At 50.8% G+C, this 26,995-nt stretch overlaps 1 protein-coding gene across 1 annotated transcript in view; it reads right to left on the bottom strand.

The window, feature by feature from the left end:
• Positions 1-26,773, bottom strand: part of ACAP1 (ArfGAP with coiled-coil, ankyrin repeat and PH domains 1) — a 47,036-nt gene extending 20,263 nt beyond the window's left edge. The window contains exons 1-12 of the mRNA XM_028751989.2: positions 26,406-26,773; positions 19,425-19,482; positions 18,213-18,332; positions 13,986-14,039; positions 13,537-13,595; positions 11,830-12,013; positions 9,975-10,019; positions 8,684-8,779; positions 7,078-7,152; positions 6,496-6,605; positions 3,478-3,529; positions 654-754 (exon numbers count right to left, since the gene is read on the bottom strand). Coding sequence (XP_028607822.2) covers positions 654-754; positions 3,478-3,529; positions 6,496-6,605; positions 7,078-7,152; positions 8,684-8,779; positions 9,975-10,019; positions 11,830-12,013; positions 13,537-13,595; positions 13,986-14,039; positions 18,213-18,332; positions 19,425-19,482; positions 26,406-26,674 — 1,223 coding nt within the window. The 5' untranslated portion in view covers positions 26,675-26,773. The remainder of the gene's footprint in view (positions 1-653; positions 755-3,477; positions 3,530-6,495; positions 6,606-7,077; positions 7,153-8,683; positions 8,780-9,974; positions 10,020-11,829; positions 12,014-13,536; positions 13,596-13,985; positions 14,040-18,212; positions 18,333-19,424; positions 19,483-26,405) is intronic.
• Positions 26,774-26,995: the final 222 nt, after the last annotated feature.

The raw sequence follows: 26,995 nt of genomic DNA, 5'->3' as shown, positions 1-26,995 counted from the left end.
AAACAGGGCTGCCTTCAGATGTCTTCTAAAAGTCAGAGAGTTGTTTATTTCCTTGACACGGGTTCAAGGTCTGCATCAGCCACAGACTCAATAATAATAATAATAATAATAATAATAATAATAATAATAATAATTTATTATTTATACCCCACCCATCTGGCTGAGTTTCCCCAGCCACTCTGGGCAGCTCCCAATTGAGTGTTAAAGACAATACAGGATTAAATATTAAAAACTTCCCTAAACAGGGATGCCTTCAGATGTTTTCTAAAAGTCATGTAGTTGTTGCTTTCTTTGACATCTGGTGGGAGGGCGTTCCACAGGGCGGGCGCCACCACCGAGAAGGCCCTCTGCCTGGTTCCCTGTGACTTGGCTTCTCGCAGGGAGGGAACCGCCAGAGCTGGACCTCAGTGTCTGGCTGGACGATGGAGGTCGATACGCTCCTTCAGGTATACTGGGCTGAGGCCCTTTAGGGCTTTAAAGGTCAGCACCAACACTTTGAATTGTGCTTGGAAACGTACTGGGAGCCAATGCAGATCTTTCGGGACCAGTGTTATGTGGTCTCGGCAGCCGCTCCCAGTCACCAGTCTAGCTGCTGTGTGTGTGTGCAAATACACAGACATATTTGAGGGCCTAACAGGGAAGAGAAAACTCACTTAGTGGGAGAAACCACCTCGAAGCAGAATCGGCGTTCGTGGTCCGGGCAAGGCTTGACGGTGCACAGGCGCAGGTCCTCCACAACCACCGTCAGGACATCCTGGGTCCGGGAAGGAAAAGGGCAGGATTTGGCCCTGGCACAAACAGCCCCCTGCCTCTCCCTCTTCAGACGCCACCATCACTCTTTCCATCCATGCCCTGCTCTCATCCCCGATATTAACCCATCTGAACTCTCCTCCACCCGACGGATAGAATTCATCTTACACCCACACACACCCTGGTGGATTAGCAGATAAGTCTGCCAAACCTGTTCAGGCTCCTAATTCTTTCTTTCTCTCTCTCTCTCTCTCTCATCGGGCTCCTAATTCTTCATTCAACAAAGCAAGTTGAAGGGTGGGGAACATGCCGATTCTTTCAGTAGTTTGGGTGCAATTGAGATTTGCAGAAAGCAGGTTTGGAAAGCGAGGGACTGATTTTTCATCTCTTAACATCAGCCCAGCACTGCCAATTCCTGGGAAGCCTTTAATCTTAATGATTTGGATCGCCAGCGTTCCAGGGCTTGGCAAACTACCCTTCTTGAAAATGAATCTCATAAACTGAAAGCATCCCGCAATACTGAAAGTATTCAAAGGGCAGAGCTCAAATGGCCGTTTTCCCTCACGTACAGCATAATTTTATTTCTTATACAAATGTCAAGGCACGGGGGTCAGTAAATGGCTACGTTTAAGACTACACAGAACCCTTCTTCTCAACAATAATGGAACTCACAGATGGATAATGCTTTTATTTTTAGAAATATTTGCAAAGGGAATCTTTGTATGAGTTACCGTATTTTTTGCTCTATAAAGGGTAAAGGTAAATGTACCCCTGCTGGTACGGGCCAGTCTTGACAGACTCTAGGGTTGTGCGCCCATCTCACTCAAGAGGCCCGGGGCCAGCGCTGTCCGAAAACACTTCCGGGTCACGTGGCCAGCATGACATCGCTGCTCTGGCAAGCCAGAGCCGCACACGGAAACGCTGTTTACCTTCCCGCTAGTAAGCGATCCCTATTTATCTACTTGCACCCGGAGGTCCTTTCGAACTGCTAGGTTGGCAGGCGCTGGGACCGAGCAGCGGGAGCACACCCTGCCGTGGGGATTCGAACCACCGACCTTTCGATCGGCAAGCCCTAGGCGCTGAGGCTTTTACCCACAGCGCCACCCGCATCCCGGCTTTTTTTGCTCTATAGGACTCACTTTTTCCCTCCTAAAAAGTAAGGGGAAATGTGTGTGCGTCTTATGGAGTGAATGCAGGCTGCGCAGCTATCCCAGAAGCCAGAACAGCAAGAGGGATTGCTGCTTTCGCTGCGCAGCGATCCCTCTTGCTGTTCTGGCTTCTGGGATTCAGAATATTTTTTTTCTTGTTTTCCTCCTCCAAAAACCAGGTGCGTCTTGTGGTCTGGTGCGTCTTATAGAGCGAAAAATACAGTAATAATGTACGATCCCTTTGGAACTGTGCTGTTGTCTTTGTGCTTTTGTCCTTCCGGGCTGTGGCGCTTTCTATTTTAAATTCTTTTGTTTTCTTACTTTTTGTTGCGAACAAATTAATAAAATTAAAAGAAGAAGAAGAAGAGGGGTTTGCATGGGGACAGAGGGAGGGAAATCCATATTCCCAGACTATCCCTGGGCCTGTGACTTCCTAGCTGACTTCTCTATCTCTTTCATGTTTAGACTGATACTCTAATGTCTAATACACTTTTAAAGCCATCCAAGTGGCAGGGAGTTCCGTAGCTTAACTACGCACTGTGCGAATATTTTATTTTATCTGTCCCAAATCTTCCAACATCCAGCTTTATGGAGTGTCCCGGAAATCTTGTGTTTGACAGAGGAAGAAAGGCTTTTCTCTGTTCACCTCTTGCCAACTTCAATTCTGCTACCTCTTAACGTGCCTTTTCTCTAAACTAAAAAGTCCAAAATGCTGCAAGCTTTTCTTCCTAGGGGAGTTGCGCTCTCCCCCTCACCCGTGATCTTTTCGGCGGCACTTTACTGAATCTCTTCCCCCGTCTACGATATCTTTTTGGAGCCAAGGCAACAACTTTGCAAACCAAAGAGTTCCAACAGCTCATCGGCCTTAATTTCAACAAATTAGTAGTAGTAGTAGTAATAATAATAATAATAATAATAATAATAATAATAATAATAATAATAATATTTTATTTATACCCCGCCCTTCCCGGTTCAAAAAAAGGGCTCAAGGTGGCTAACAACAAATTTAAAACACTTACCGTATTTTTTGCTCTATAAGACTCACTTTTCCCCTCCTAAAAAGTAAGGGGAAATGTGTGTGCGTCTTATGGAGCGAATGCAGGCTGTGCAGCTATCCCAGAAGCCAGAACAGCAAGAGGGATCGCTGCTTTCACTGCGCAGTGATCCCTCTTGTTGTTCTGGCTTCTGGGATTCAGAATATTTTTTTTCTTGTTTTCCTCCTCCAAAAATTAGGTGCGTCTTATGGTCTGGTGCGTCTTATAGAGCGAAAAATATGGTAATTATAAAAGCAGAATAAAATACAGCATAGTAACATGAATAACAATAAAATTCAAAAATCAATTTAAGGGAAATAAACATTAGATAATCCCCAGGGCTAGCTGGATGAATCGGTCCTACTTGGGCCAGCGAGGAGGCCAGGGGAGAATTAGGAAATTAGGAAAAAAAGAGGCAGGTGGAATCTTGCAAACCTTACGCCCTTTGCTTACGCCAAAGTTTTTGCCCCTTCCTCCCACCCCCTCCCCCAAATATTCACACGCATCTCAACGGCTCACAAATAAATCCGTTTCCTATTCCTCACCTTGGCCTTCTTCTGATACACCAGCTGGTTGCTCTGGATGGAAAACCAGCGCCTGCAATTAAAAATATATACATAATGAAATGCATGGAAGGGAATGCGTGAGCACAAGGCAGACCTATAGATGTTCTGGGCTAGGGCTTCAAGAAAGGGTTTCCCTCCCTCTTTGACAGAACTTAAACCAGGGGTCAGCAAACTTACCGCGACTCAGGCCGGTGTCTCCAGCGCCGATTGCGCAGCGGGCTGGCGGGCGGGGGAGCACATGCCCATGCGCATGCGCTATTTCCGGCACACTTCCGGGTCGGAGGAGCACCGGAAATACAGTGGTACCTCGGGTTAAGTACTTAATTCATTCCGGAGGTCCGTTCTTAACTTGAAACTGTTCTTAACCTGAAGCACCACTTTAGCTAATGGGGCCTCCTGCCGCCGCCGCGCGATTTCTGTTCTCATCCTGAAGCAAAGTTCTTAACCCGAGGTACTATTTCTGGGTTAGCAGAGTCTGTAACCTGAAGCATATGTATTCTGCAGCGTATGTAACACAAGGTACCACCGTAGCTTGCGCGCATATGCACGGGCCTCATCTGACCCGGATGTGCACAGAAAATAACGCTTGCACATGCGCGCAAGCTATTTCCGGTGCTCCTCTGAGTGGGCAGCGGCACAGCGCTGGTAAGAGCAGGTGGCGAGGGTTGCCGCGGGCCGGATAAGGGACTCGTTTATCCGGCCCGCGGGCCTTAGTTTGGAGACCCCTGAAAACACACCAACAACTGGGAAACACTGGCCTGCAGTCGCCTCTGACTCTACAATTCTATGATCTAGAGCAGAAAGACACCAGGTGACCTGTGTGCCCGTTCAACCTGCTGACCAGGTGCTGTTAAAGGGGGAGGGGTGTAATCCAACTTTGTCCTACTCAGAGTAGACCCATTGAAATCGATAGACCTAACTTGCCCATTCACCGCAAAGGGCCTGCTCTTGAGCGCAACTAGTATTTGCAAGTGCAACAAAGAACAGCTTTCGGGAGAGGAATGTGCTCTTTAAAGCATTTAATACCCTGCTATTCTGCAAACCAACCAGTGGCCTGACTCTGCCCAAGGCCTCTTCCTGTATTCATAGAATCAAAAGAGTTGCATGGGGCCACAAGGCTCGGCTAGTCTAAGGTTACCAGATTTTTTTCAATGAATCCGGGGACACTTTTCAACTTCAATGGATTTTGTATGGGGACTGATTTGTAAATCTGGCGTCTGTCCCCAGGAAACGGGGATATCTGGTAACCTTAGTCTAGTCCAACCTCCTGCAATGTGACGTCGGTCTCGAACCCACAACCCTGAGATGAAGTGTCTCCAGTGGCGTAGCGTGGGGGGTGCAAGGGGGGCCGGCCGCACCGGGCGCAACATCTGGGGGGGTGCGCAAATTACTTGCCTTGCCCCGGGTGCTGACAAAATCCACGGGTTAGGGGACACAAATTACTTGCCTTGCCCCGGGTACTGACAACCCACGCTACGCCACTGAGTGTCTCACACTCTACTGACTGAGCTGCTATATTCCTCCTGAGCAATTGGTAACCTGTGCCTTTCTTTCCAGAGCCTAAAAGCACAGGTACGGCCTGACCCTTACAAATACTTTCAGAATAATGAGAGGCTGCAAAAACTGCTCCAGGTATTGGAAGGAGGGGGGAGATAATGTGTATCGATTGCACCACAGACAGTCACGTTGCTGGAGGGCCGGTTATTGCTTGAAGGGCTGCGAAAATCTGCAAATCCAGTTTGGCCACAGGCCACTGGGTTAGCAGGGGAGGGGAGGAATGGCGGCGGAACGTGTGTAACAGGAGCAGTTGGCAACTCAGGTTGCATCCTGCTCGTGAAATTTGGTATTGTATTGTTGTTTTTCATGGATGCATCTTTTCTTTTTATGTCTTTGTTTTTGTTTGTTGTTTCGTTATGTGACATTATGTAACTGTGGAAAATCTAATAAAAAAATTTTAAATAAAAAAAAATGAAATTGCAGTTAGGATTTTTGTAACTGGCTTTAGGTGTTTTAAACGGCGGTCATTTTTTAACCTGTTTTAGAATGCTTTTGACTGTAATAATAATAATAATAATAATAATAATAATAATAATAATAATAATAATTTATTATTTATACCCCGCCCATCTGGCTGGGTTTCCCCAGCCACTCTGGGCGGCTTCCAGCAAAACACTAAAATGCAATAACCTATTAAACATTAAAAGCTTCCCTAAACAGGGCTGCCTTCAGATGTCTTCTGAAAGTCTGGTAGTTGTTGTTCTCTCTGACATCTGGTGGGAGGGCGTTCCACAGGGCGGGTGCCACCACCAAGAAGGCCCTCTGCCTGGTTCCCTGCAACCTCACTTCTTGCAGGGAGGGGACCGCCAGAAGGCCCTCAGAGCTGGACCTCAGTGTCCGGGCAGAACAATGCGGGTGGAGACGCTCCTTCAGGTCTACTGGGCCTTTGAGGCCGTTTAGGGCTTTCAAGGTCAGCACCAACACTTTGAATTGTGCTCAGAAATGTACTGTAAACTGTGTTACCTCTGTGCCGCCCCCTGGTATTTGTGCAGTAGGAGTTGGTAAGGTAAAGGTAAAGGTACCCCTGACCATTAGGTCCAGTCGTGACCGACTCTGGGGTTGTGGCGCTCATCTCACTCTATGGGCCGAGGGAGCCAGCGTTTGTCCGCAGACAGCTTCCGGGTCATGTGGCCAGCATGACTGAACCGCTTCTGGCGAGCCAGAGCAGTGCACGGAAACGCCATTTACCTTCCCGCCGGAGCGGTGCCTATTTATCTACTTGCACTTTGAGGTGCTTTTGAACTGCTAGAAGGCAGGAGCAGGGACCGAGCAACAGGAGCTCACCCCGTCGTGGGGATTCGAACCGCCGACCTTCTGATCAGCAAGTCCTAGGCTCTGTGGTTTAACCCACAGCGCCACCTGAGGATAACCTCAATAAGCAGTGCCCTCAAACCTCACCCGTCCTGCTAAGAGACAGTGGCAAACAGGAGCGCTGCTCACCTGCTCCAGGTCTTGAAGGCGTTGCTGGCCCTTTTGTAGAGGTAGCCTTCCATCACCACCCCTCCGGGCTCCGTACGGACCTCGGGAACAACGTCTTCCTGGGACAGGTCCTGGGAAAGAACAGGAGGGGGGCAGACCCACCTAATTAAATAATTTGCCCAAATTAAATAATTTGCCCAAATTAAATAATTTGCCCAAAGACAAAGCCCACCCACATGCTCCGAAAGTCGATGCGAGTGTTAACCTATTGCTACGATTCTATTCTGATTTTGCCGAAGCCCCGCCCCTTGATCCTAGACTCCTCCCACCCACAAGCCCCGCCCTATGCTGTTCCGCCCACCGCCACAAGCTCCACCCCTTCGCCCGCAAACTCCACCCACGCTCCAAGTCTCTGACGCTCCCCTGCCAAGCCCAGCCAACTGCATTTCGGAACCCCGCCCCATGCTCCAAGACTCCTCCCAGCTGTCCCAAGCCCCGCCCCTTAGAACTCAAAGTGGAAGCTCTGCCTCCCCAAGGCTCCTCCCCTAAATGGGCAGCTACCGTAAGGCAAAACTGAGGCACACACACAGAGAGGGCTCAAACCTTTTGCTTGATCACGGTGTGCCTCTGCTCCATGTCTCGCTTCTCTCGGGCCGACTCCAGGACTAACTGATCGAGCTGGAGGAAGAGAGGGAGGGAAAGTGAGGCCGGACGCCTGGGTCCCTTTCTCACACGAAAGTTTGCCTGGCATTCCTTGTGCCCCCTTCCAGCACACCGGACTGGGGAGGGAGGCCCATTCCAGCCAAAACAACAGATCTGGGGTCACCCTGCATGTCACTTCCGCCAGGAAGACGGTGGAGCGAGATTTGAACTCGGAATAACCATAACTGGGGAGGGGGAAACAGATTTGAAAGGAGCTTAAGGGAGGAGCGTGGAAGGCTGAAAGGATGATGGGAGTCAATAATAATAATAATAATAATAATAATAATAAAATTTATTTATATCCCACCCTCCCCAGCCGAAGCCGGGCTCAGAGCGGCTAACAACAGTAAAATGATAAAACATTCTAAAATCATTTCATTATAAATGATTATAAATGACCGCCGGTTCGCCGACCTCCACGTGTACTACAAATCCCATCATCCTGAGTCAGCTCAGCCGATTGCCCTGGATGATGGGAGCTGCAGTCCAACGGCAACCCAAGGTCGAAGAACGCTGGTACAGAGCGGCCTTCGCCCTCCATATGTTTGGACTGCGCTGGAGCATGGGACTTGTAGTCCAACATCGGGAGGCTACCAAATTGGCCAAGGCTGTAACAGCCTTCCAGAGGGCTTCCCGCCCTAGGGGAGCAACACCGAAAATAATCCACATGGCGCCTGCAGGAGTCACTTGCCACTAACCCTTACAGATGCACCGCCAGCCACGTCAGGGTCCTAGTCCTCATTGTGGGCTTGGAGAACCCAGAATCAGAAACCCCCAATTCCAGCATTTTCTTCCCAACATCCAAATCGTTTCCACCCGCCTCCAAGCTTTCCCTCTCGCCGGTCTTGCGATCACAGGCACTCTGCAAAGAATCTCCTATCGAACAAGCTGCCTACCTCGAAAAGTCAGAAGTGGAGCTCAGAGGTTGCCGCATTTCGGCAGCCGGCATGGAATCTGAATTCCTGCATCCTGTTTTGATCCGATTCTTCTTTGCTGACAGGGCTGGTTCCCCAGCCTCCCACCGCCCAAGCCAGCTTCCTCCCTCTCCCTCTCTAGCAGTTGCCAGGAGGCAAGCAGGAGAAAATCATAGCAAGAAACCTGCTGAATCAGGCCAGCGGCCCATTTAGCCCAGCAAGCAGGATTCGAACTCAAGAGCGATTCCCCTGTCCTGCGGTTTCCAGCAAACCACACCCAGAAGCTTTTCCTGCTTCTGACAGTGGTGACAGAGAATAGGCACTGCGGCTGGTAAACATCAATAGCTCTCTTTTCTCCTCCTCCTCTGTGAATTTATCCAGTCCTCTTTTACAGCCATCCAGTAGCAGGGAGTTCCGCAGTCCAACTAGGCATCTGTCCTAAATCTTCCAACGCTCAGCTTTCTCGGTTTGTCCTTGAGTTCCAGTGTTATGACAGAGGAAGGAGAACGTTATCTCTTTCCTGCCCGCCCATCTCCCCGCCGCTTCCTTCGAACCCGGCACCCTCCCGGGACGGGACTCCTCCGGGCGCTCACCTGAGCCGCCAGGTCCTTGCGATACTGCTCCAGCCGCTTCGCCGTCTGGAACCCCTGCTCCAGGTAGAACGACTGAGCCTCCATGAACGTCAACATCTGGAAAAACAGGAAGCAGCTGCTGAAGTTACCAGCGTTCGCACCCGGCTCTTTGGCCGAAAAGAGCGACGTGCCATACGGCCGGTTAAAATGAGACAGCCCCGACGGCAGGCTTATAATCTTGGACAAAGAAAAGCACGACACGCAAGGAAAGGGGAATAGGGAGGGAAGAGGAGGAGAGCAAACTCAGGCACAGATTCCTAAATAGTTTTTGGCATAATCAGCAGGCGTAGAAAACGGTTCGGGGTAGGAGCTGGTCTGCTGGCAAAGTACCAAACTTTCAGAAGACATCTGAAGGCAGCCCTGTCTAGAGAAGCTTTTAAAGTTTAATAGGTTATTGTATTTTAGTGTTCTGTTGGAAGCCGCCCAGAGTGGAAACCCAGCCAGATGGGCGGGGTATTAATAATAATAATAATAATAATAATAATAATAATAATAATAAGCTATGATTTTAAAAGGGACGCGGGTGGCGCTGTGGGTAAAACCTCAGCGCCTAGGACTTGCCGATCGCATGGTCAGCGGTTCGAATCCCCGCGGCGGGGTGTGCTCCCGTCATTCGGTCCCAGCGCCTGCCAACCTAGCAGTTCGAAAGCACCCCATGGTGCAAGTAGATAAATAGGGACCGCTTACTAGCAGGAAGGTAAACGGCGTTTCCGTGTGCTGCTCTGGTGCCAGTTCGCCGGAGCAGCTTCGTCACGCTGGTCACGTGACCCGGAAGTGTCTGCGGACAGCGCTGGCTCCCGGCCTCTTAAGCGAGATGAGCGCACAACCCTAGAGTCGGTCACGACTGGCCCGTACAGGCAGGGGTACCTTTACCTTTACCTTTATGATTTTAAAAGAAAAAGGTTCGGGGGTCCAGGGTTGCCTAGAAGCCGCCATTTTTGACTAGGAAAGCCTAGACAAGTGGGAGATGGATATAACTGGTTATCGTGGGGCAGGGGGAACTCTGGGTGTGCTCAGAGGTACCCTCATTTCTGCATGTGCTTCAGACCTGATCCTGAAAACAGGCTGAGGCTGAATTGAGGGTGAGCGACCCAGTTTTTCCATTGCACCTGTCAGCTCCCCACACATTACAGGTGCACAGCCAAAGAACCAGGATTTAACCCCCTGGTCCATAGCTGGCCGGGGCTGATGGGATTTGTAGTCCAAAATTTCTGGCTGGCCAACACCGAACCACAAACCGTCGGCTACTCACAAACTTCAGGATCTCAAACTTCTTCTTCGACTGGATCACGTTGATCTGAAAGACAGAGAAGAATTCTTTTTGCAATTTTTCTTTTTGCAATTTTTCTTCTTATTTTTTCTTTTTTCTTTTCCCCTTTTCTCTTTTTTGTTCCTTTTTTTATATGTGTGTGCTTATCTGTAAAAATAGGTATGCATGTGTATGTATTTTGCTTGTATTTTGTAATAATTATGTTAAATAAAATTTAATATTTATATATTAAAAAAAAGAAAGACACAGAAGCCCGTTCCGTCGCTTCGGTCCTTCGTCCTTTGCTCCCAACGCCAAGCGTGGGGTTCGCCCAGAGACCCTCTCCCAACTTTCATTTTATCCTTTTAAAAAATTTCTCGCACGTCTACTCTTGCCTTTCCTCGAAGGACCTCCAGGCGAGACACGTGATTTTTTCCGGCCTGCCTTTTCTCCGTACAGCCGCCCTGCAGTGCAGGCCGAGAGGGTGACAGGGCAGGCAACTGAAGCCTAGGCTCACCCAGCAAACTTTAATTATGATAAAAGTGTGTACAGTGGTGCCTCGCAAGATGAAATTAATTCGTGCTGCGAGTTTTTTCGTCTTGCGATTTTTTCGTCTTGCGAAGCACGGTGTCGGAAAAGTTTTGGAAAAGCTTCAAAAATCACCAAAGTCTTTAAAAACCTCAAAAAAGGCTACCACACCGCGTTCTATGAGTTGCTCCTCGAAGTCAAGTCGCAACTGTATTAACGGTGTTAAGAAAAAGGAAACAAACTTGCAAGACATTTCCGTCTTGCGAAGCAAGCCCATAGGGAAAGTCGTCTTGCGAAGCAGCTCAAAAAACAAAAAACCCTTTCGTCTTGCGAGTTTTCCGTCTTGTGAGGCATTCATCTTGCGAGGTACCACTGTATTGGCAATAAGCGATACGAAATCGAAATGTGGAATAGACGGGAGGCGGGGAATTTAGTGTTAAGAGCAATTTATGCTTTATCGTTGGTTAAGAAAATGATGTGTCTGTGGTTATTCCTGTGCGTCATTTGGTATTTGTGTTTTCTCTTTCTTCTTCTTCTTTTCTTGGTGTATCCATAAAAATAAATAAATAACCAAAAAAAGGGGAGCCCCGCCCCTTTGCCCCGCCCACTTTCCCTGGCTCCGCCCCCCCAAATGCCACCCCAACGAGGTTGACCCGAAGGGAACGCCCTCCTTGCATTGGGAAAGGCCCTCCAAGACCCAGGCCAAATCAGACAGGAGGGGGAATCTGCGGGGTCCTGCCGCCTTCCCCCAGAGCCGAGGAAAGGACCATAGCTGTCAATTTACAGATTTGAAAATAAGGGACCAGCAGCCTCGAAAATAAGGGATCAGCAGCCAAAATAAGGGATTTTCAGGACACAGGTGTGTTAGACTTCTGAGCCCCTCCGAGCCAAAGGCAGAAAGCCCAGCCAGCAGCCAAACGAAGCCTCAAGCGGTGGTTCCCACAGCGCAGCAACCCGGCAAAGGGGATGCAGCAAGGAAAACCACCGTCCCCTCTCCGCTGGGAAGCGCTGAGCAAAGGCGAGTCCCCAGGCAACGCGGCCGACTTGATTGGCACAAGGCATGCAAGCTCCGCCCCCCCAGTCGTTCTCAGACTCCTTATTGGGTGAGCAACGCAGCCAAGCAACACAATTGGAGCCTCCCTCCTCCCTGGCCGGCAGGGAGGGAGGGAGAGGAGCTGCTTCCTTTGAAACCCGGGAAATTTAAGGGACATCATCAAGAAGGGACAGCAGCGGGACACGGCGCTGGGATAAGGGACTGTCCCGCCAAATAAGGGACGGTTGACAACTTTGGAAAGGACCCAGGAGTCCGAGCTGCCCGCCGGCGGCCCACCTGCAGCACGTAGTCGAGGGCTCGGGCGCGGAAGGTGGTTCGGGCGGCTTTCAGGGCGACCACGGCCTCCTCAGCCTCATGGTGGCGCCGCCGCGGCACTTCGGCGTTGTGGTGCAGTGCGCTGGCGAGGCTTTCGCTGCCGCGTTCGAATTCCTTCCGGGTCTCCTTGAACTGCTTCATGTCCCTGAAACACACGTTGCCATCGTTGCCATCATATCGCAAAACGGCAAGGAGACATATTGGATCGGGGGGAAAACGCCCTTTCTGGAGACGTGCGGGGGTTGGGATGGATGAGCTTTGGAGGGCCCCCCTCCCAGCTCTACAATTCCACAAGGTCGGATTAGATCGGCAGTTATACCCCTCAACTTTTGTAGCTACCCAGAGCGGCTGGGGTAACCCAGTTAGATGGGTGAAGTACAAATAATAAAAATAAAATTAAAAAATTAAAAAAATATTATTGTTGTTGTTGTTGTTGTTGTTGTTGTTGTTGTTGTTGTTACTATTAATAATAATAACAAGCAACATAGCAGAGGCCCCACGCTCCTCTTTCACAACGTACGTAATAAATGTATGCCAATCTACCAAAAAAGTTTACTAAAATCTATGGGACGATTAGCTGAAATGTTTACTAAAGTCTATGGGACGATTAGCTGAAAGGTTTCAGCTCTCAGGAACTCCTGGCATCATCATCATCATCATCATCATAATTTTATTTATAATAAATTTTATTTATAATAAATTTTATTTATAATAAATTTTATTTATACCTCGCCCTCTCCGGCCAGAGCCGGGCTCAGGGTGGCTAACACCAGTAAAATCTGGCGCTGACAGCTGCTAAAACCACAACTGCCCACAAAATCTAAAGCTTTACATCTGGGGTCAGCAAACTTTTTCAGCAGAGGGCCGGTCCACTGTCCCTCAGACCTTGTGGGGGGCCGGACTGTATTTTGAAAAAAAAAAAAAGAACGAATTCTTTTGCCCCACAAATAACCCAGAGTTGCATTTTAAATAAAAGGACACCTTCTACTCGTGTAAAATTCCCGGACCGTCTGCAGGCCGGATTGAGAAGGCGATGGGAACGGATCAGGCCCCCGGGCCTTAGTTTGCCTACCCATGCTTTACATGCATTACTGGGAACCAGGCAGAAGGCCTTCTTGGTGGTGGCACCCTCCCTGTGGAACGCCCTCCCACCAGATGTCAAAGAGAACAACAACTACTAGACTTTTATTAGACATCTGAAGGCAGCCCTGTTTAGGGAAGCTTTTAATGTTTGATGCATTACAGTATTTTAATATTTCGTTGGAAGCCGCCCAGGGTGGCTGGGATATAAATAAATTATTATTATTATTATTATTATTATTATTATTATTATTATTATGGCTTGCAATTTTCTCTTTCATAGTGACGGGCTCCGGAAAGTGTTAGCTGGGTGTTTGCAGCAACGGCAGCTGCGAAAAGGGAACCCTACAGGCTCGAGGTGTACAAGTGATCTGTGGGACTCACCGCCACAGGATGTGGGAGCGGCTATTGGATCCACCCTCAAAGACCAAACACAACACGGGACATACAAGAAAGGTTCGACACCCTCCCCCTTTGAAACGCAAAACTGCCCCCCACCTGGTCAACCTGTAGCTGCCTTCCTTCTGGTACCCCCCCCCCCACAAAAAACCGACCCTTCGGAGCGGGCGCCCCAATCACAATACATACTCTTTCACCAGACTCTGCAGCTGATGTCTGAGGGACTGTTGTGTCATATCCAGAAGCTCCTATGACAAAGAAAGGCAGGAAAATAATAGGGCCGGAGTTCACCTCCAAGCAGGGCTGCTGCCAGTCTGTGTAGGGAATATTGCGCTGACAGATCAGCATAAGGTGGCTTCCTCTGCTGGGTTGGGACCAGAGCTTACGGGTCTCTGCCTCCTTTGCGCACGGAAAAGCCCCGGGTCCAACCCCTGCTATGGCCAGCCAGGTTGGGAATCTCCCTTGACCGAGAGCTGCTGCCATCCAGTGCAGGCTAGATGGACCAGTGTTCTCGACTCCTTCCTAGGTTCTCAACCTCTCCCCACCCACATTTGGAGGGTGACAGAGCGGCTGAGCACCCTTTGGGAAAGAGGAAGTTGCAGGGGGAGGGCGACGGAAAGACGGGTGACGCCGCTCACCTCGTGGCCGTCAATCATCGTCTTCAAGCTCTCGGAAAACTTCTCAAGGCACTCCTGGAAAACAAGGGGAACCGCAGGGTTGGAAGGGAGGGCCCTCCAAAGGTCATCCAGCCCAACCCCTCCTGCGACGCGGGAGCAAATCAAGCAAGGAAGAGAGGCGTTTGGGAGAGGGCAAAGAGTTTGGGATCTCCCGGTACCCCTGCTTACGATCTGGGGATCAGAGCAGAGACGGAAGGCCCGTTGCAGGCTGGAATCTGCAACACCTTCTCTGCTAGAGAAGTTTCTAGATCTCATTGTTTCCCCTGTAATTTTTTCCCAGAGCTCGTTTTGGGCTGCAGAAATATCCAAGCAGGCTCCAAATTTAGAGGCTGACCTGAACGCCCCCCCCCTCCGCACCCCCAGGCTTAAGCATTTCCCGTTTCGCCCGCCACAAACAGCCCTCGGTTTGCTCAGAGGGAAGTGATGGGCGCTGCTGTTTGACTTGAAACCACCACATGTAATGCAAAAGCCCTTTCGGTCCAGCTACTCATGACAAAGTGGCAGGAAAGCAATGTGCGGTCACCTAAACACACACACCCCAACACACATGCGGCAAAAACACGCAGCGGCGATGCGCGTCAGCATAGCTTCCTGCACACGCCATACATTCAACGCTCACAAGTGGTGTTGGGGGATGAGTGTTCAGACCCCTGGGCTCTCACTTGTGGGGTGCCTCAGGGTTCCGTCCTCTCCCCCATGCTTTTCAACATCTATATGAAGCCGCTGGGAGAGATCATCAGGGGGTTTGGGCTGGGTGTCCATCAGTATGCGGATGATACCCAGCTCTACCTCTCTTTCAAATCAGAACCAGTGAAGGCGGTGAAGGTCCTGTGTGAGTGTCTGGAGGTGGTTGGAGGATGGTGGTTAACAGATTGAGGTTGAATCCTGACAAGACTGAAGTACTGTTTGGGGGGAACAGGGGGCGGGTGGGTGTGGGGGACTCCCTGGTCCTGAACGGGGCAACTGTGCCCCTGAAGGACCAGGTGCACAGCCTGGGAGTCATTTTGGACTCACCGCTGTCCATGGAGGCCCAGGTTAATTCTGTGTCCAGGGCAGCTGTCTACCAGCTCCACCTGGTACACAGGATGAGACCCTACCTGCCTGCGGACTGATTTGCCAGAGTGGTGCATGCTTTGGTTATCTCCCGCTTGGACTACTGCCATGCGCTCTACGTGGGGCTACCTTTGAAGGTGACCCGGAAACTACAGCTAATCCAGAATGCGGCAGCTAGACTGGGGACTGGGAGCGGCTGCCGGGACTACATAACACTGGTCCTGAAAGACCTTCATTGGCTCCCAGGATGTTTCTGAGCACAATTTAAAGTGTTGGTGCTGACCTTGAAAGCCCTAAACAGCCTCAGTCCAGTATACCTGAAGGAGCATCTCCACCCCCATCGTTCAGCCCGGACACTGAGGTCCAGCTCCGAGGGCCTTCTGGCAGTTCCCTCACTGTGAGAAGTTAAGCTACAGGGAACCAGGCAGAGGGCCTCCTCGGTGGTGGCACCCGCCCTGTGGAACGCCCTCCCGTCAGATGTGAAGGAAATAAGCAGCTGTCTTCTCTTTAAAAGACATCCAAAGGGAAGTTTTTAATATTTAATGCTTTATTGTTTTTAACACTTGACTGGAAGCCACCCAGAGTGGCTGGGGAAAGTCAGCCAGATGGGCGGGGTAGAAATAATCTATTATTATTATTATTATTATTATTCTTATTATTATTATTATTACAACTTTCCCCCTCCGAAAAAGGAACCCCGGGAACTGTAGTCTGCTGCGGGTGCTGGGAGTTATAGTTTGGCGAAGGGGAGAACTACAGTTCCCAGGTTGCTCTCGGGGGGGTGGGGGAGTCATGCGCTTTAAGTGCGCACTGTCGCACACAGCCTGTTTCCTATGTTCCTCTTTCAGGCTGTTATTCTGTGGTAGGACACATGCCTGGAATGCAGAAGGTTTCAGGTTCAATTCCCAAGAGCACGTCTGGGTAGGGCTGGCAAAAAGACTTGAAATCTTAAGAGAGTTGCTGCTAGCTGCATACCGTATTTTTCGCTCTGTAGGACGCACTTTTCCCCTCCAAAAATTAAGGGGAAATGTGTGTGCGTTCTATGGAGCGAATGCAGGCTCTTTGGCTTCAGCGATAGCAACGCAAAGCCTCCGAAGCGCACAGGGAGCGCTCCCTCTGTGCTCCTTGGCTTCGCGTTGCTTTCGCTGAAGCCTGGAGAGCGAGAGGGGTCGGTGCGCACCGACCCCTCTTGCTCTCCAGGCTTCAGGGATAGCCGCCTGAAGCCTTCGGAGCGCAGCGCGAGTTCCCGCTGCGCTCCGCAGGCTTCGGGTTCCTTTTGCTGAAGCCGGGAGAGCGAGAGGGGTCAGTGCGCACCTTGAACGCACAGAACACACCTTGTCTTAGAGGGGGAGAACAAGAAAAAAAATATCTCCCCCTCTCTGCACAGCGCCCCTTCAGCGAACATCCACTGTTTCGTTCAGAATATTTTTTTTCTTGTTCTCCCCCTCTAAAACAAGGTGCCTCCTATGGTCGGGTGCGTCCTATAGAGTGAAAAATACGGTAGGTGGCAACAAAACAGTTTCCATCTCTTTTTAGTTCAGCGCCGATTTTAAAGTTTTATGCGGACATTTTTAAAAAATTGTTTTGAAAGACTTTTACTGATAGTTCTAATTTCAGGTAGGTAACCGTGCTGGTTCTGACGCAGTTAAAATAAAAATAATAAAAATTGTCCAGTAGCACTTCATAGACTAAGTTTGTTCTGGTATAAGCTTTCGTATCTGAAGAAGTGTGCATGCACACGAAAGCTTATACCCAGAACAAACTTAATTGGTCTCTGAGGCGCTACTGGACAAATTTTTAAGTTTATTTTATTTTTATTTCGATAGTTCCTGTTATACAAAAATCTCCAAATGGGTCCAAACTTCAATGTCTAAAACTCCTGGTAGAGATCACACTAAGGGTGGCCAAATTCTGTGCGACTGCCATAAAACTTAGGGAACAAGCTGTACTACCAAAATGATTAAGGTTTTAAATGATAATTTTAGGTTATATTTGAGTGATCAAGATTTAATATATATATTTTTAACTGCCGCTATATCTGAATTAGGGACGAGGGTGGCACTGTGGGTAAAACCTCAGCGCCTAGGACTTGCCGACTGCATGGTTGGCGGTTTGAATCGGTCCCAGCGCCTGCCAACCTAGCAGTTCGAAAGCACCCCCGGGTGCAAGTAGATAAATAGGGACCGCTTTCTAGCGGGAAGGTAAACGGCGTTTCCGTATGCGGCTCTGGCTCGCCAGAGCAGCTTCGTCACGCTGGCCACGTGACCCGGAAGTGTCTGCGGACAGCGCTGGCTCCCGGCCTTTAGAGTGAGATGAGCGCACAACCCTAGAGTCTGGCAAGACTGGCCCGTACGGGCAGGGGTACCTTTACCTTTACCTTATATCTGAATTGTCTCTGTTATACCCAGTTGCAATTCAATGTATTCCTGTTGTGTTTTATGATTTTCCTGATATTGTAAGTGACCCAGAACTGGTCTGTGACCGTAATAATAAAATTCTATTCTATTTTGATAGTTCTCTTGTTTCATTGTCACGTAAATTGCTTTGGCGGTTGTTGCTTTTTTATAAAAACACTCAAGCGGCATGTAAATTTTACAGAGTAAAACAAATAAATAAGAAACACCACGTCAGGTGGAACCTGAGAGAAGGGGCTTCCCTAGACCCCAGGCACTCACCAGTGAAGGGCACTCTGTGCGTGCTCAGAGGCACTGCCTTGGCACAGCTAAGCCCCCGGCTGCGAAAACAGGTTCTATGGGGTGGAGAACCGGCTCCAGGTCACCCAGTCGCCCTGCCCCACTCCCAGACCTCAAATAAAATGGCGCAATTAGGTGATTAACGATGTTTACCTGCACCTGGTCACCTCGCCGGTAAGCCAACACTCCCCCCCAAAAAAAGGTGTGCCCAAAAATCACAGCTCCTTTCGTGACCTCCCTCAGGCCTCGGCAAAACCCGTCTTTCAAGCCCAGTGGCTCGGCAAACGCTGGGCAGGCTAGCGCAGGCAAGAAAGCAACCTTTCCCCTTCCCCACCCCACATTCGAACCAGATACCCCTCCATCCTGGTACCTTTCCTCTTCCCTCCTCCTCCGTCTTTCCTCCAGGCACAATCGCCCGTTCTTGCCCCCCGAGCAAACTTACGCTCATCATGGTGTCCCCTGGGGAATTCTGAGACAGCTCCTGGACCCCGGAGACGAAATTCTTGCTGTGGGCGCAGTATTGCCTTCCCGAATCCAGCATCGTGGTGCAGAGTTTGAGGAGCTGGGGGTGGGCAGGAGAGAGGGGGCAAGGAACAGGGAGGTCAGGCGGCGCGAGAGACGGGCAGCCCGCTGCACGGGAAGGCCGACCAACGCCCCTCCCCATGTGGAAATCTCAGCTTTCCCTCCCTCCCAGCTCATTTTTACTGCAAATAATTTTTTTTTACTTCCAAAACATTTGGAAACCAAGGCACGGCTTCCGATTGGCTGCATGAAGACCTCCTGCAGCCAATCAGAACCCACGGAGGACATTCGGGTTCCAAAGATCATTTGCAAACCGGAACACTCACTTCTGGGTTTGCAGCGTTCGGGAGCCAAAAATTCAACTCGCAAGGCGTTCAGGATCTGAGCTATGACTTTAAAATCAGGGAAAATAACAAATGCAGAGTATTCCTTGTTCACCGCCCCCACTTTCATTTCTCTTCCTCTACACAGTCTCCCCTCTATTCAATTTTATTACTACAGTGGACACTCGGGTTGCGAACGTTCGCAACCCATGTCTATAGCCATGTTCAAATATATAAAAGGATGTCACATAGAGGAGGGAGAAAGGTTGTTTTCTGCTGCTCCAGAGAAGCGGACACGGAGCAATGGATCCAAACCACAAGAAAGAAGATTCCACCTCAACATTAGGAAGAACTTCCTGACAGTAAGAGCTGTTCGACAGTGGAATTTGCTGCCAAGGAGTGTGGTGGAGTCTCCTTCTTTGGAGGTCTTTAAGCAGAGGCTTGACAACCATATGTCAGGAGTGCTCTGATGGTGTTTCCTGCTTGGCAGGGGGTTGGACTCGATGGCCCTTGGGGTCTATTCCAACTCTATGATTCTATAGCAACCCGTCTGTGTATGAACGGGTTGCGATTCGGTGCTTCTGCGCACGCGCAAAGCACAATTTACCGCTTCTGCACATGCACGACTGCCAAAACCCGGAAGCAGCCCATTCCGGTACTTCCGGGTTTCGGCGGGTCCATAACCCGAAAAAACGCAACCTGAAGCATCTGTAACCCGAGGTATGACTGTATTTCAAACGACAGTTGTTTTTGCGAAATGTCCCACCGCACAGCTCAGCACCCTTGCAAACAGATCGCCGATTCCTCACCTTTTCCAGCTGAGACTCCAAAGCAGAGACCTCTGTTTCCACCGTCTCAATGGCAGCCCTGAAGTTGGGGGGCGAGGGAAATAAGAGAGAGGAGGGAGATATCAGCACAGTTGCATAACCGGGATTTAACACAGGTTCAAGGTCTGCATCAGCCACAGACTCACTAATAATAATAATAAGAAGAATATATTATTTATACCCCGCCCATCTGGCTGAGTTTCCCCAGCCACACTGGGCAGCTCCCAATCGAGTGTTATAAAACAATACAGGATTAGATATTAAAAACTTCCCTAAACAGGGCTGCCTTCAGATGTCTTTTAAAAATAAGATAGCTGCTTATTTCCATCACATCTGAAGGGAGGGTGTTCCACAGGGCGGGTGCCACCACCGAGAAGGCCCTCTGCCTGGTTCCCTGTAACTTGGCTTTTCGCAGGAAGGGAACCACCAGAAGGGCTTTGGAACTGGACCTCAGTGTCTGGGTAGAACGATGGGGGTGGAGACGCTCCTTCAGGTATACTGGGCCTTTGAGGCCGTTTCGGGCTTTCAAGGTCAGCACCAACACTTTGAACTGTGCTCAGAAATGTACTGGGAGTCAATTTTGGTCTTTATGGACCGGTGTTATGTGGTCTCAGCGGCCGCTCCCAGTCACCAGTCTGGCTGCCGCATTCTGGATTAGTTGAGGTTTCCGGGTCACCTTCAAAGGTAGCCCCACATAGAGCGCGTTGCAGTAGTCCAAGCGGGAGATAACCAGAGCATGCACCACTCTGGCGAGACAGTCTGTGGGCAGGGAGGGTCTCATCCTGCGTACCAGATGGAGCTGGTAGACAGCTGCCCTGGACACAGAATTGATCTGTGCCTCCAAGGACAGCTCTGAGTCCAAAATGACTCCCAGGCTGTTCACCTGGTCCTTCAGGGGCACAGTTGCCCCATTCAGGATCAGGGAGTCCCCCACACCTGCCCGTCTCCTATCCCCCAAACAGTACTTCTGTCTTGTACCTGGCCTGGGGAAAACCATTCACTCTGTCTCTATTTCCCATTTGTACGTATGAAGATTATACCAGTTGCTGGAAACTGCAGAAGGCAGAGAGGGCTCTCGCACTCAGGTCCTGCTTCCCAGCTTCTCCATGAGGCAACTGTTTAGCCACCAGAACATCACCTCCCATTTTACCCATTCCACTGGCAAACGGGTCTTGCCATCAAAAAGCTCTTCCTAATGTTTCCTCAGAATCGCCCTTCTTGAAACTCGAATCCATTGGATTGGGTTCTACCCTCCGAAACAGGCGAAAAACAAGCTTGCTCCTTCTTCCACGGGGCAGGCCTCCAGATATTTCAAGATGGCTCTCATATCTCCTCTTTTTCAGGCTAAACATACCCAGCTCCTTCAACCACTCCTCATATGGCTCGGTTTCCAGACCCTCAATCATCTTGGTCACCCTCCTCTGCACACCTTCCAGCAGGCTCTGCTTTTTAAAATTATGTATTTTATCAGATCCCGCAAGGCCCTGGTCTCATGAGACAGAGCGTTCCACCAGGCTGGAGCTAGTGTTGAAAAGGCCCTGGCTCTGGTTGAAGCTAATCTGACTTCCTTACGGCCTGGGACTTCTAAAGGTAAAGGTAAAGGGACCCCTGACTGTTAGGTCCAGTCGTGACCGACTCTGGGGTTGTGGCGCTCATCTCGCTTTACTGGCCGAGGGAGCTGGCGTAAAGCTTCCGGGTCATGTGGCCAGCTTGACTAAGCCGCTTCTGGCAAACCAGAGCAGCACACGGAAACGCTGTTTACCTTCCTGCCAGAGCGGTACCTATTGATCTACTTGCACTTTGACGTGCTTTCAAACTGCTAGGTTGGCAGGAGCAGGGACCGAGCAACGGGAGCTCACCCCGTCGTGGGGATTCGAACCGCCGACCTTCTGATCGGCAAGCCCTAGGCTCTGTGGTTTAACCCACAGCGCCACCCGCGTCCCTGACCTGGGACCTCTAGGGTGTTGCTATTTATGGACCTTAAGGTCCTCCGTGGGGCATATCAGGTAGCAGGACAGGAACTTGCAAGAAAAGACCATCTGTGCAGGAGCTAGGAAGGGGAGCCCAGGAGCTGAGCTTAGGGGCCAAGTAGCGTTTTAGAAACACCTCCGTTCTTCTCTGCCAACCCTGAAAGCTGCCTTGCGGTCGCTTCGCAAGCTTCCTGCCTCAGCCGGCGTTCCAACCACTTCCTGCCAGTTGCCTGGAAACCTTTCCTATCCACAGCAATCTGGTTTTGCCGTGCACGAAGAGACGTTCTCAGAGTGACAATCGACTACTATTATTTATTAAATTTGAATGCCGCCCTATACCCGTAGGTCTCAGGGCAGCTTGCAACACAAAACCGCAACATTAAAAAACAACAACAGACACACACAATATAAAAGGCCCTGTCTGCACCATGGCTCCCCCCACCCACCCAAGGAATCCTGGGAATTGTAGTTTGCTAAGGGTGCCGAGACCCTTAAAAAGCAGACATCACTTTGCCAACAAAGGTCCGTATAGTACAAGCTCTGGTTTTCCCAGTAGTGATGTATGGAAGTGAGAACTGGACCATAAAGAAAGCTGATCGCCGAAGAATGGATGCTTTTGAATTCTGGTGCTGGAGGAGACTCTGGAGAGTCCCATGGACTGCAAGAAGATCCAACCTCTCCATTTGGAAGGAAATCAGCCCTGAGTGCTCACTGGAAGGACAGATCCTGAAGCTGAGGCTCCAAGACTTTGGCCACCTCCTGAGAAGAGAAGACTCCCTGGAAAAGACCCTGATGTTGGGAAAGATGGAGGACACAAGGAGAAGGGGACGACGGAGGACGAGATGGTGGGACAGTGTTATCGAAGCTACCAGCATGAGTTTGACCAAACTGCGGGAGGCAGTGGAAGACAGGAGTGCCTGGCGTGCTCTGGTCCAGGGGGTCACGAAGAGGCGGACACGACTAATCAACAACAACAAAGGGTGTCGAGAGTTGCCATGCTTTTCAGGACCCACCCGAATCTTGCAATTGTTGTTCTGTTTTTAATGCTGCGTTTTCACGTGATATGTGAAAAATTTGGTGTTGTTTTCTGCAGCCCAATTCTCCATCTGGGCGTTCGGTGCCTCCTAAGTCCACAGCAGGCCAGAGAAGGAGGAGTGGAGGGTAGCCCCTAATTTTTCCATATAACAAATGCCATGACCCACCCTGGGACCTTGAAGGGAAGGGAAGGTAATAAGTAAATAAGTAAATGATAGACGACCCCTGTGCATAGCAGGGAGTTGGGCTAAATGACTGTACGGGTCCCTTCGAACTCTATAATTCTATTATTCAAATCCTAGAGTGGTTCAACAATCAATCAATAATAATAATAATAATAATAGTAATTTATTTGTACCCCGCCCATCTGGCTGGGCTTCCCCAGCCACTCTGGGCGGCTTCCAACAAAATATTAAAATACAGTAAAGCATCAAACATTAAAAGCTTCCCTAAACAGGGCTGCCTTCAGATGTCTTCTAAAAGTCTGGTAGTTGTTGTTCTTTTTGACATCTGGTGGGAGGGAGTTCCACAGGGCCAGTGCCACTACCGAGAAGGCCCTCTGCAGGGAGACCAACAGGAGGCCTGATCCCCAAATTTTGCCTGGTTTCTGGCTTTTACTTGAGTTACCTAGATTGGAGGTGCTCTGTAAGTACCTCCAAACTGGGTTCCCGCTCAGGAAACCGAACTCAGGCCATTGCAAGATGGCCGCCGCACGCACATCCCCCACAATGCACCGGGGCTATGGCTCAAACCGGAGCGGAAGAAACTCAGAAGCGGCTCCGACGAGGAGGGAAGTGTGGCAAAACCACAGGAAGCGAGGAGGAAGGCAGCAAAACATCAAACACAAAACATGAGTTTGACGATGCTGCGACACACCCAAAAAAAGTGTGTGTGTGTGTGTGTGTGTGTTTTGTGGAAAGAGAGAGATAGACGGCCCAGCCTTTCTCAGCTGGGCAAACAGAAGCATTTATAAAACCACCCACTAGGCATCCCACCAGAGGAAAGTTGTGGCAGAACATCCTACAAGTGGAAATCAGTGACGCCTGGAAACAATCTCTCATGTCCCAGCCACACACAGCTGGAGAATGGAAACCATGAGACCGTCTGTGACTCTCAGGGCCATGTTCACGTTCAAAGCGATTTCACTCTGAGAAGGCGTCGCTTCCCCCAAAGAGTCCTGGGAACTGTAGTTTGGTTAAGGGCGCCGAGAGCCATTGGGAGACCCCTATTCCCCCCCTCCCCATTCCCAGAATTCCCTGGGAGGCGGGATTGATGTGTCAAACTGGCATGGCTTCCCCCAAGGAATCCTGGGAGCTGTAGTTTGGTGAAGGGCGCCGAGGGTGTTGCCAGGAGACCCCCTATTTCCCCTCCGAGAGCTACAATTCCCAGAGCTCCCTGAGAAGAGAGGCTGACTGCTAAACCGTTCTGGGAACCGTAGCTCCGTGAGGAGAAATAAAGGGCTCTCCGAAAAACTCTCAGCAGCCTTAAACTCCCAGAAGTCTCTGGGGGAAGCCATGGCGGTTTGAAGTTTGAAGCAGGATCAGACCACTTTATACAGTCATGGCTTCCCCCCAAAGAATTCTGGGAGCTGAGAGTCAGGAGCTGGTTCCGATTTCCTTCTCAGAGAGCGACTGTTCCCAGAATTCCCCGGTTGAACTATCATGGCTTCCCCCAAGGAATTCTGGGAGCTGTAGTTTGGTTAAGAGTGCTGAGCTTTGTCAGGTGATCCCCACCCACAGAGCTACAATTCCCAGAGCGGTTTAACAGCCAGTCACTCTTTCCCAGGGAACTCTGGGAGTTGCAGTTCTGTAAGGGTGTGCCTAACAACTACGAGCACCCTTCTCAAACTACAGTTCCCAGGATTCCTTGGGTGGGTGGGAGAAACCATGGCTGTTTAAAGCAACATGATATTGCCGGTGGGGCCTGGCGAAAAGGCTTTTGAGTCCCTCAGCTCTGAAAAATATACAGCCAACGCCATCTTCCTCTGTTCCACCAGACAAGACCCTGGGGAGTTGGGGTTCCCCAACAGATTCACCCCTCAAAACATCACTGCCCCACACGGGTGTTTGGGGCCAGCCTGAACCGCAATGTTTCAGGGCCGGATCATCATCATCATTTTTAATTTGTATACCGCCTTTCTATCTTACAATACTCAAGGCGGTTTACAAGCTGAAGAAACACAAAATGTACATCTTATAACAATCTAATGCAATACAAAAATGTGATAATAAAACATAACTTTAAAATAGGCAGCCTACATCAAAAAAGTAACATACAACAATCAATAAGAATAGTATAAAATAATAATGTCAACATATAAAAGTTAAACAGAAATCCACTTGACGGATGTGCTTCTCTGCAGAAAGCGGCCCCAGATTTCACACGAATACAGTGGTACCTCAGGTTAAGTACTTAATTCGTTCTGGAGGTCCGTTCTTAACCTGAAACTGTTCTTAACCTGAAGCACAACTTTAGCTAATGGAGCCTCCTGCTGCCGCCGCGCTGCCAGAGCACGATTTCTGTTCTCATCCTGAAGCAAAGTTCTTAACCTGAAGCTCTATTTCTGAGTTAGCGGAGTCTGTAACCTGAAGCATATGTACGGTAATCTGAAGCGTATGCAGCCCGAGGTACCACTATACATCCCAGGCACAGAATATGGGGCAACGGTGACTGCCTGACACTGAAACGTGCCAGCTTAGGGGTTTTTTGGGAGGCCCAAGCGACCCCAGGAACGCTTTCTAGCCTTGCCCCAGTTATCACTTCCTGCCTCCTCGCCCCAGCGTGAGGTCTGCACTCCCATGTGTACAGGCCGGAAACTCCTGCTAGTGGGGTTTTTTTTTGAGGGGGGGAGAAGGGGGCACTACCAAAACCACACCACTAGAAATAGCCCGCAGTCTTACACCTGCTCTGCCGGATTCTGAAGCACTGAGTGTGGCGCTAGCTCCTCCATTACAGTTTAGGCACCCTGAGCCTCAGCACAGCAGCCCTGACAACCGGGGTTGCCAACTTACCGCCCCTCACCCAAAAATCACCCCCCACTCCACAAGCCCAGCCTGCTCCTGCGCCATTAAGGGCAGATGGGCAAGCAGCAAGTAACAGACCGATTGCTGCAGCGCTCATTGCTGATAAAGACACAGGAGCAGAGAGCTGGTTGAAAAGTTGGCAACCCCACCGGCAGCTCGCTTTGCTTCACAGTATCATCTCCACACTGTCCACTGCCCCCCCCCCGCCCCCAATTTAGTAGTATTTTACACACACACTTCTCCTGCCTCTTCCTGCACTGTTGGACTCCTTTTGTAGCCTGGTGCAAAGGAGAGAAGTGGGGAGGAAAGGGCCCCCAAAAGGGAGGCAAAAACAAGCCCCCCCAAAAATGGCAGCTCTCCCCTTATCATGACTAGACTAGATGGACTAGATGACCCTAAGGGTCCCTATATGATTGGAGAAATCCCCCCCACCTTCGGAAAAGGAGAAAGAGCGATTGATTCCCTTCCATTCCTTAATATTTATCCCATCATTTAGGGTTTGTGACCGAAGCCCCAACACTTCTCCCTCTTCCGGACCCCGCCGGTTGAGTCTTTAGCCGCCCCCTCTGCTCGCACCACTAGGCGACACTTCCTCCCCTTCTCCAACAACGCAGCCCAGCCCTCCCTCCCCAAGCGAAAACTCTCCTTCTGAGTTGTTTGAAAGAAAGGCAGGCCCGGGACGTCCTCTTTCCAAGGCCGGAGAAACTGCCGGCTCGTCTCCAACCAGTGGAGGAGGGAGGCGGGCGAAGGCAGGCAGCGGAGCCGTGCGCGGGAGCGAGCGGGAGCGCCGTCTCCGCAAGGCGCGCCGTCGGGGCAGCTGCGTGGCGGCGGGACAGCCCGCCTGCCTCCGCCTGGCACCGGCCGGAGCGCGATGCGTAAAAGCGCACCAGCTGCATGGCCAAGGGCGCACGGCGCGGCGCGCCGAGCGCACCCACCTGAAGCGCGGCGAGTCTTTCAGGCACTCCTCGAAGTCCAGCTTGACCGTCATCGCGGCGCCGTTCCTCCGGGACGCTCCGGGTAGCCCTGGCCGGAGGTGGAGGCGGCGGCGGCGGCGCTGATACCTGGACCAGACCTGCGAGCAGCCGCGCAGAGGCAAGACCAGCCAGGGGCGCGCGGAGGAGCAAGGAGGCGCCGCCGGCAGCGGCTCCTGCTCCGCCCCGGGGCGGGGTGCGCGGCTGCGGGCGGCGCCCGGCGGAGGAGCCATCCTCGCGGCGCCCGGGAGGGGGCAGCAGGGCGCCCCCCCTCGGTCTGCGGGACGACCCGGAGCCACGCACGGGCGGCCGGTCCGCGAAGCCGAGCGCGCAGCGCCGCCTGGAGCAAGTCCCCGGCAGCTCCGCCCGGTGGGACGACGCCAGCGCACAGGGAGGTGGAGGAGGCGGGTTGGCTGGGAAGTGGGAAGATTCCCGGGACAAGCCGGCCTTCATCGGGAGGAGCAAGAGGAGTGGAGGGAGGAGCCGGCTGGATACTTGTAAACCGCTTTGAGCGTCTCTGCGGAGAAAGCGGCATATCAGTTTGGTCCGATGCA

Source organism: Podarcis muralis, chromosome 13 (genome assembly GCF_964188315.1).
Source record: "Podarcis muralis chromosome 13, rPodMur119.hap1.1, whole genome shotgun sequence".
Classification (NCBI taxonomy): domain Eukaryota; kingdom Metazoa; phylum Chordata; class Lepidosauria; order Squamata; family Lacertidae; genus Podarcis; species Podarcis muralis.
Note: the sequence above shows the minus strand (reverse complement) of the source record. Positions and strands in the feature narration are given on the sequence as shown.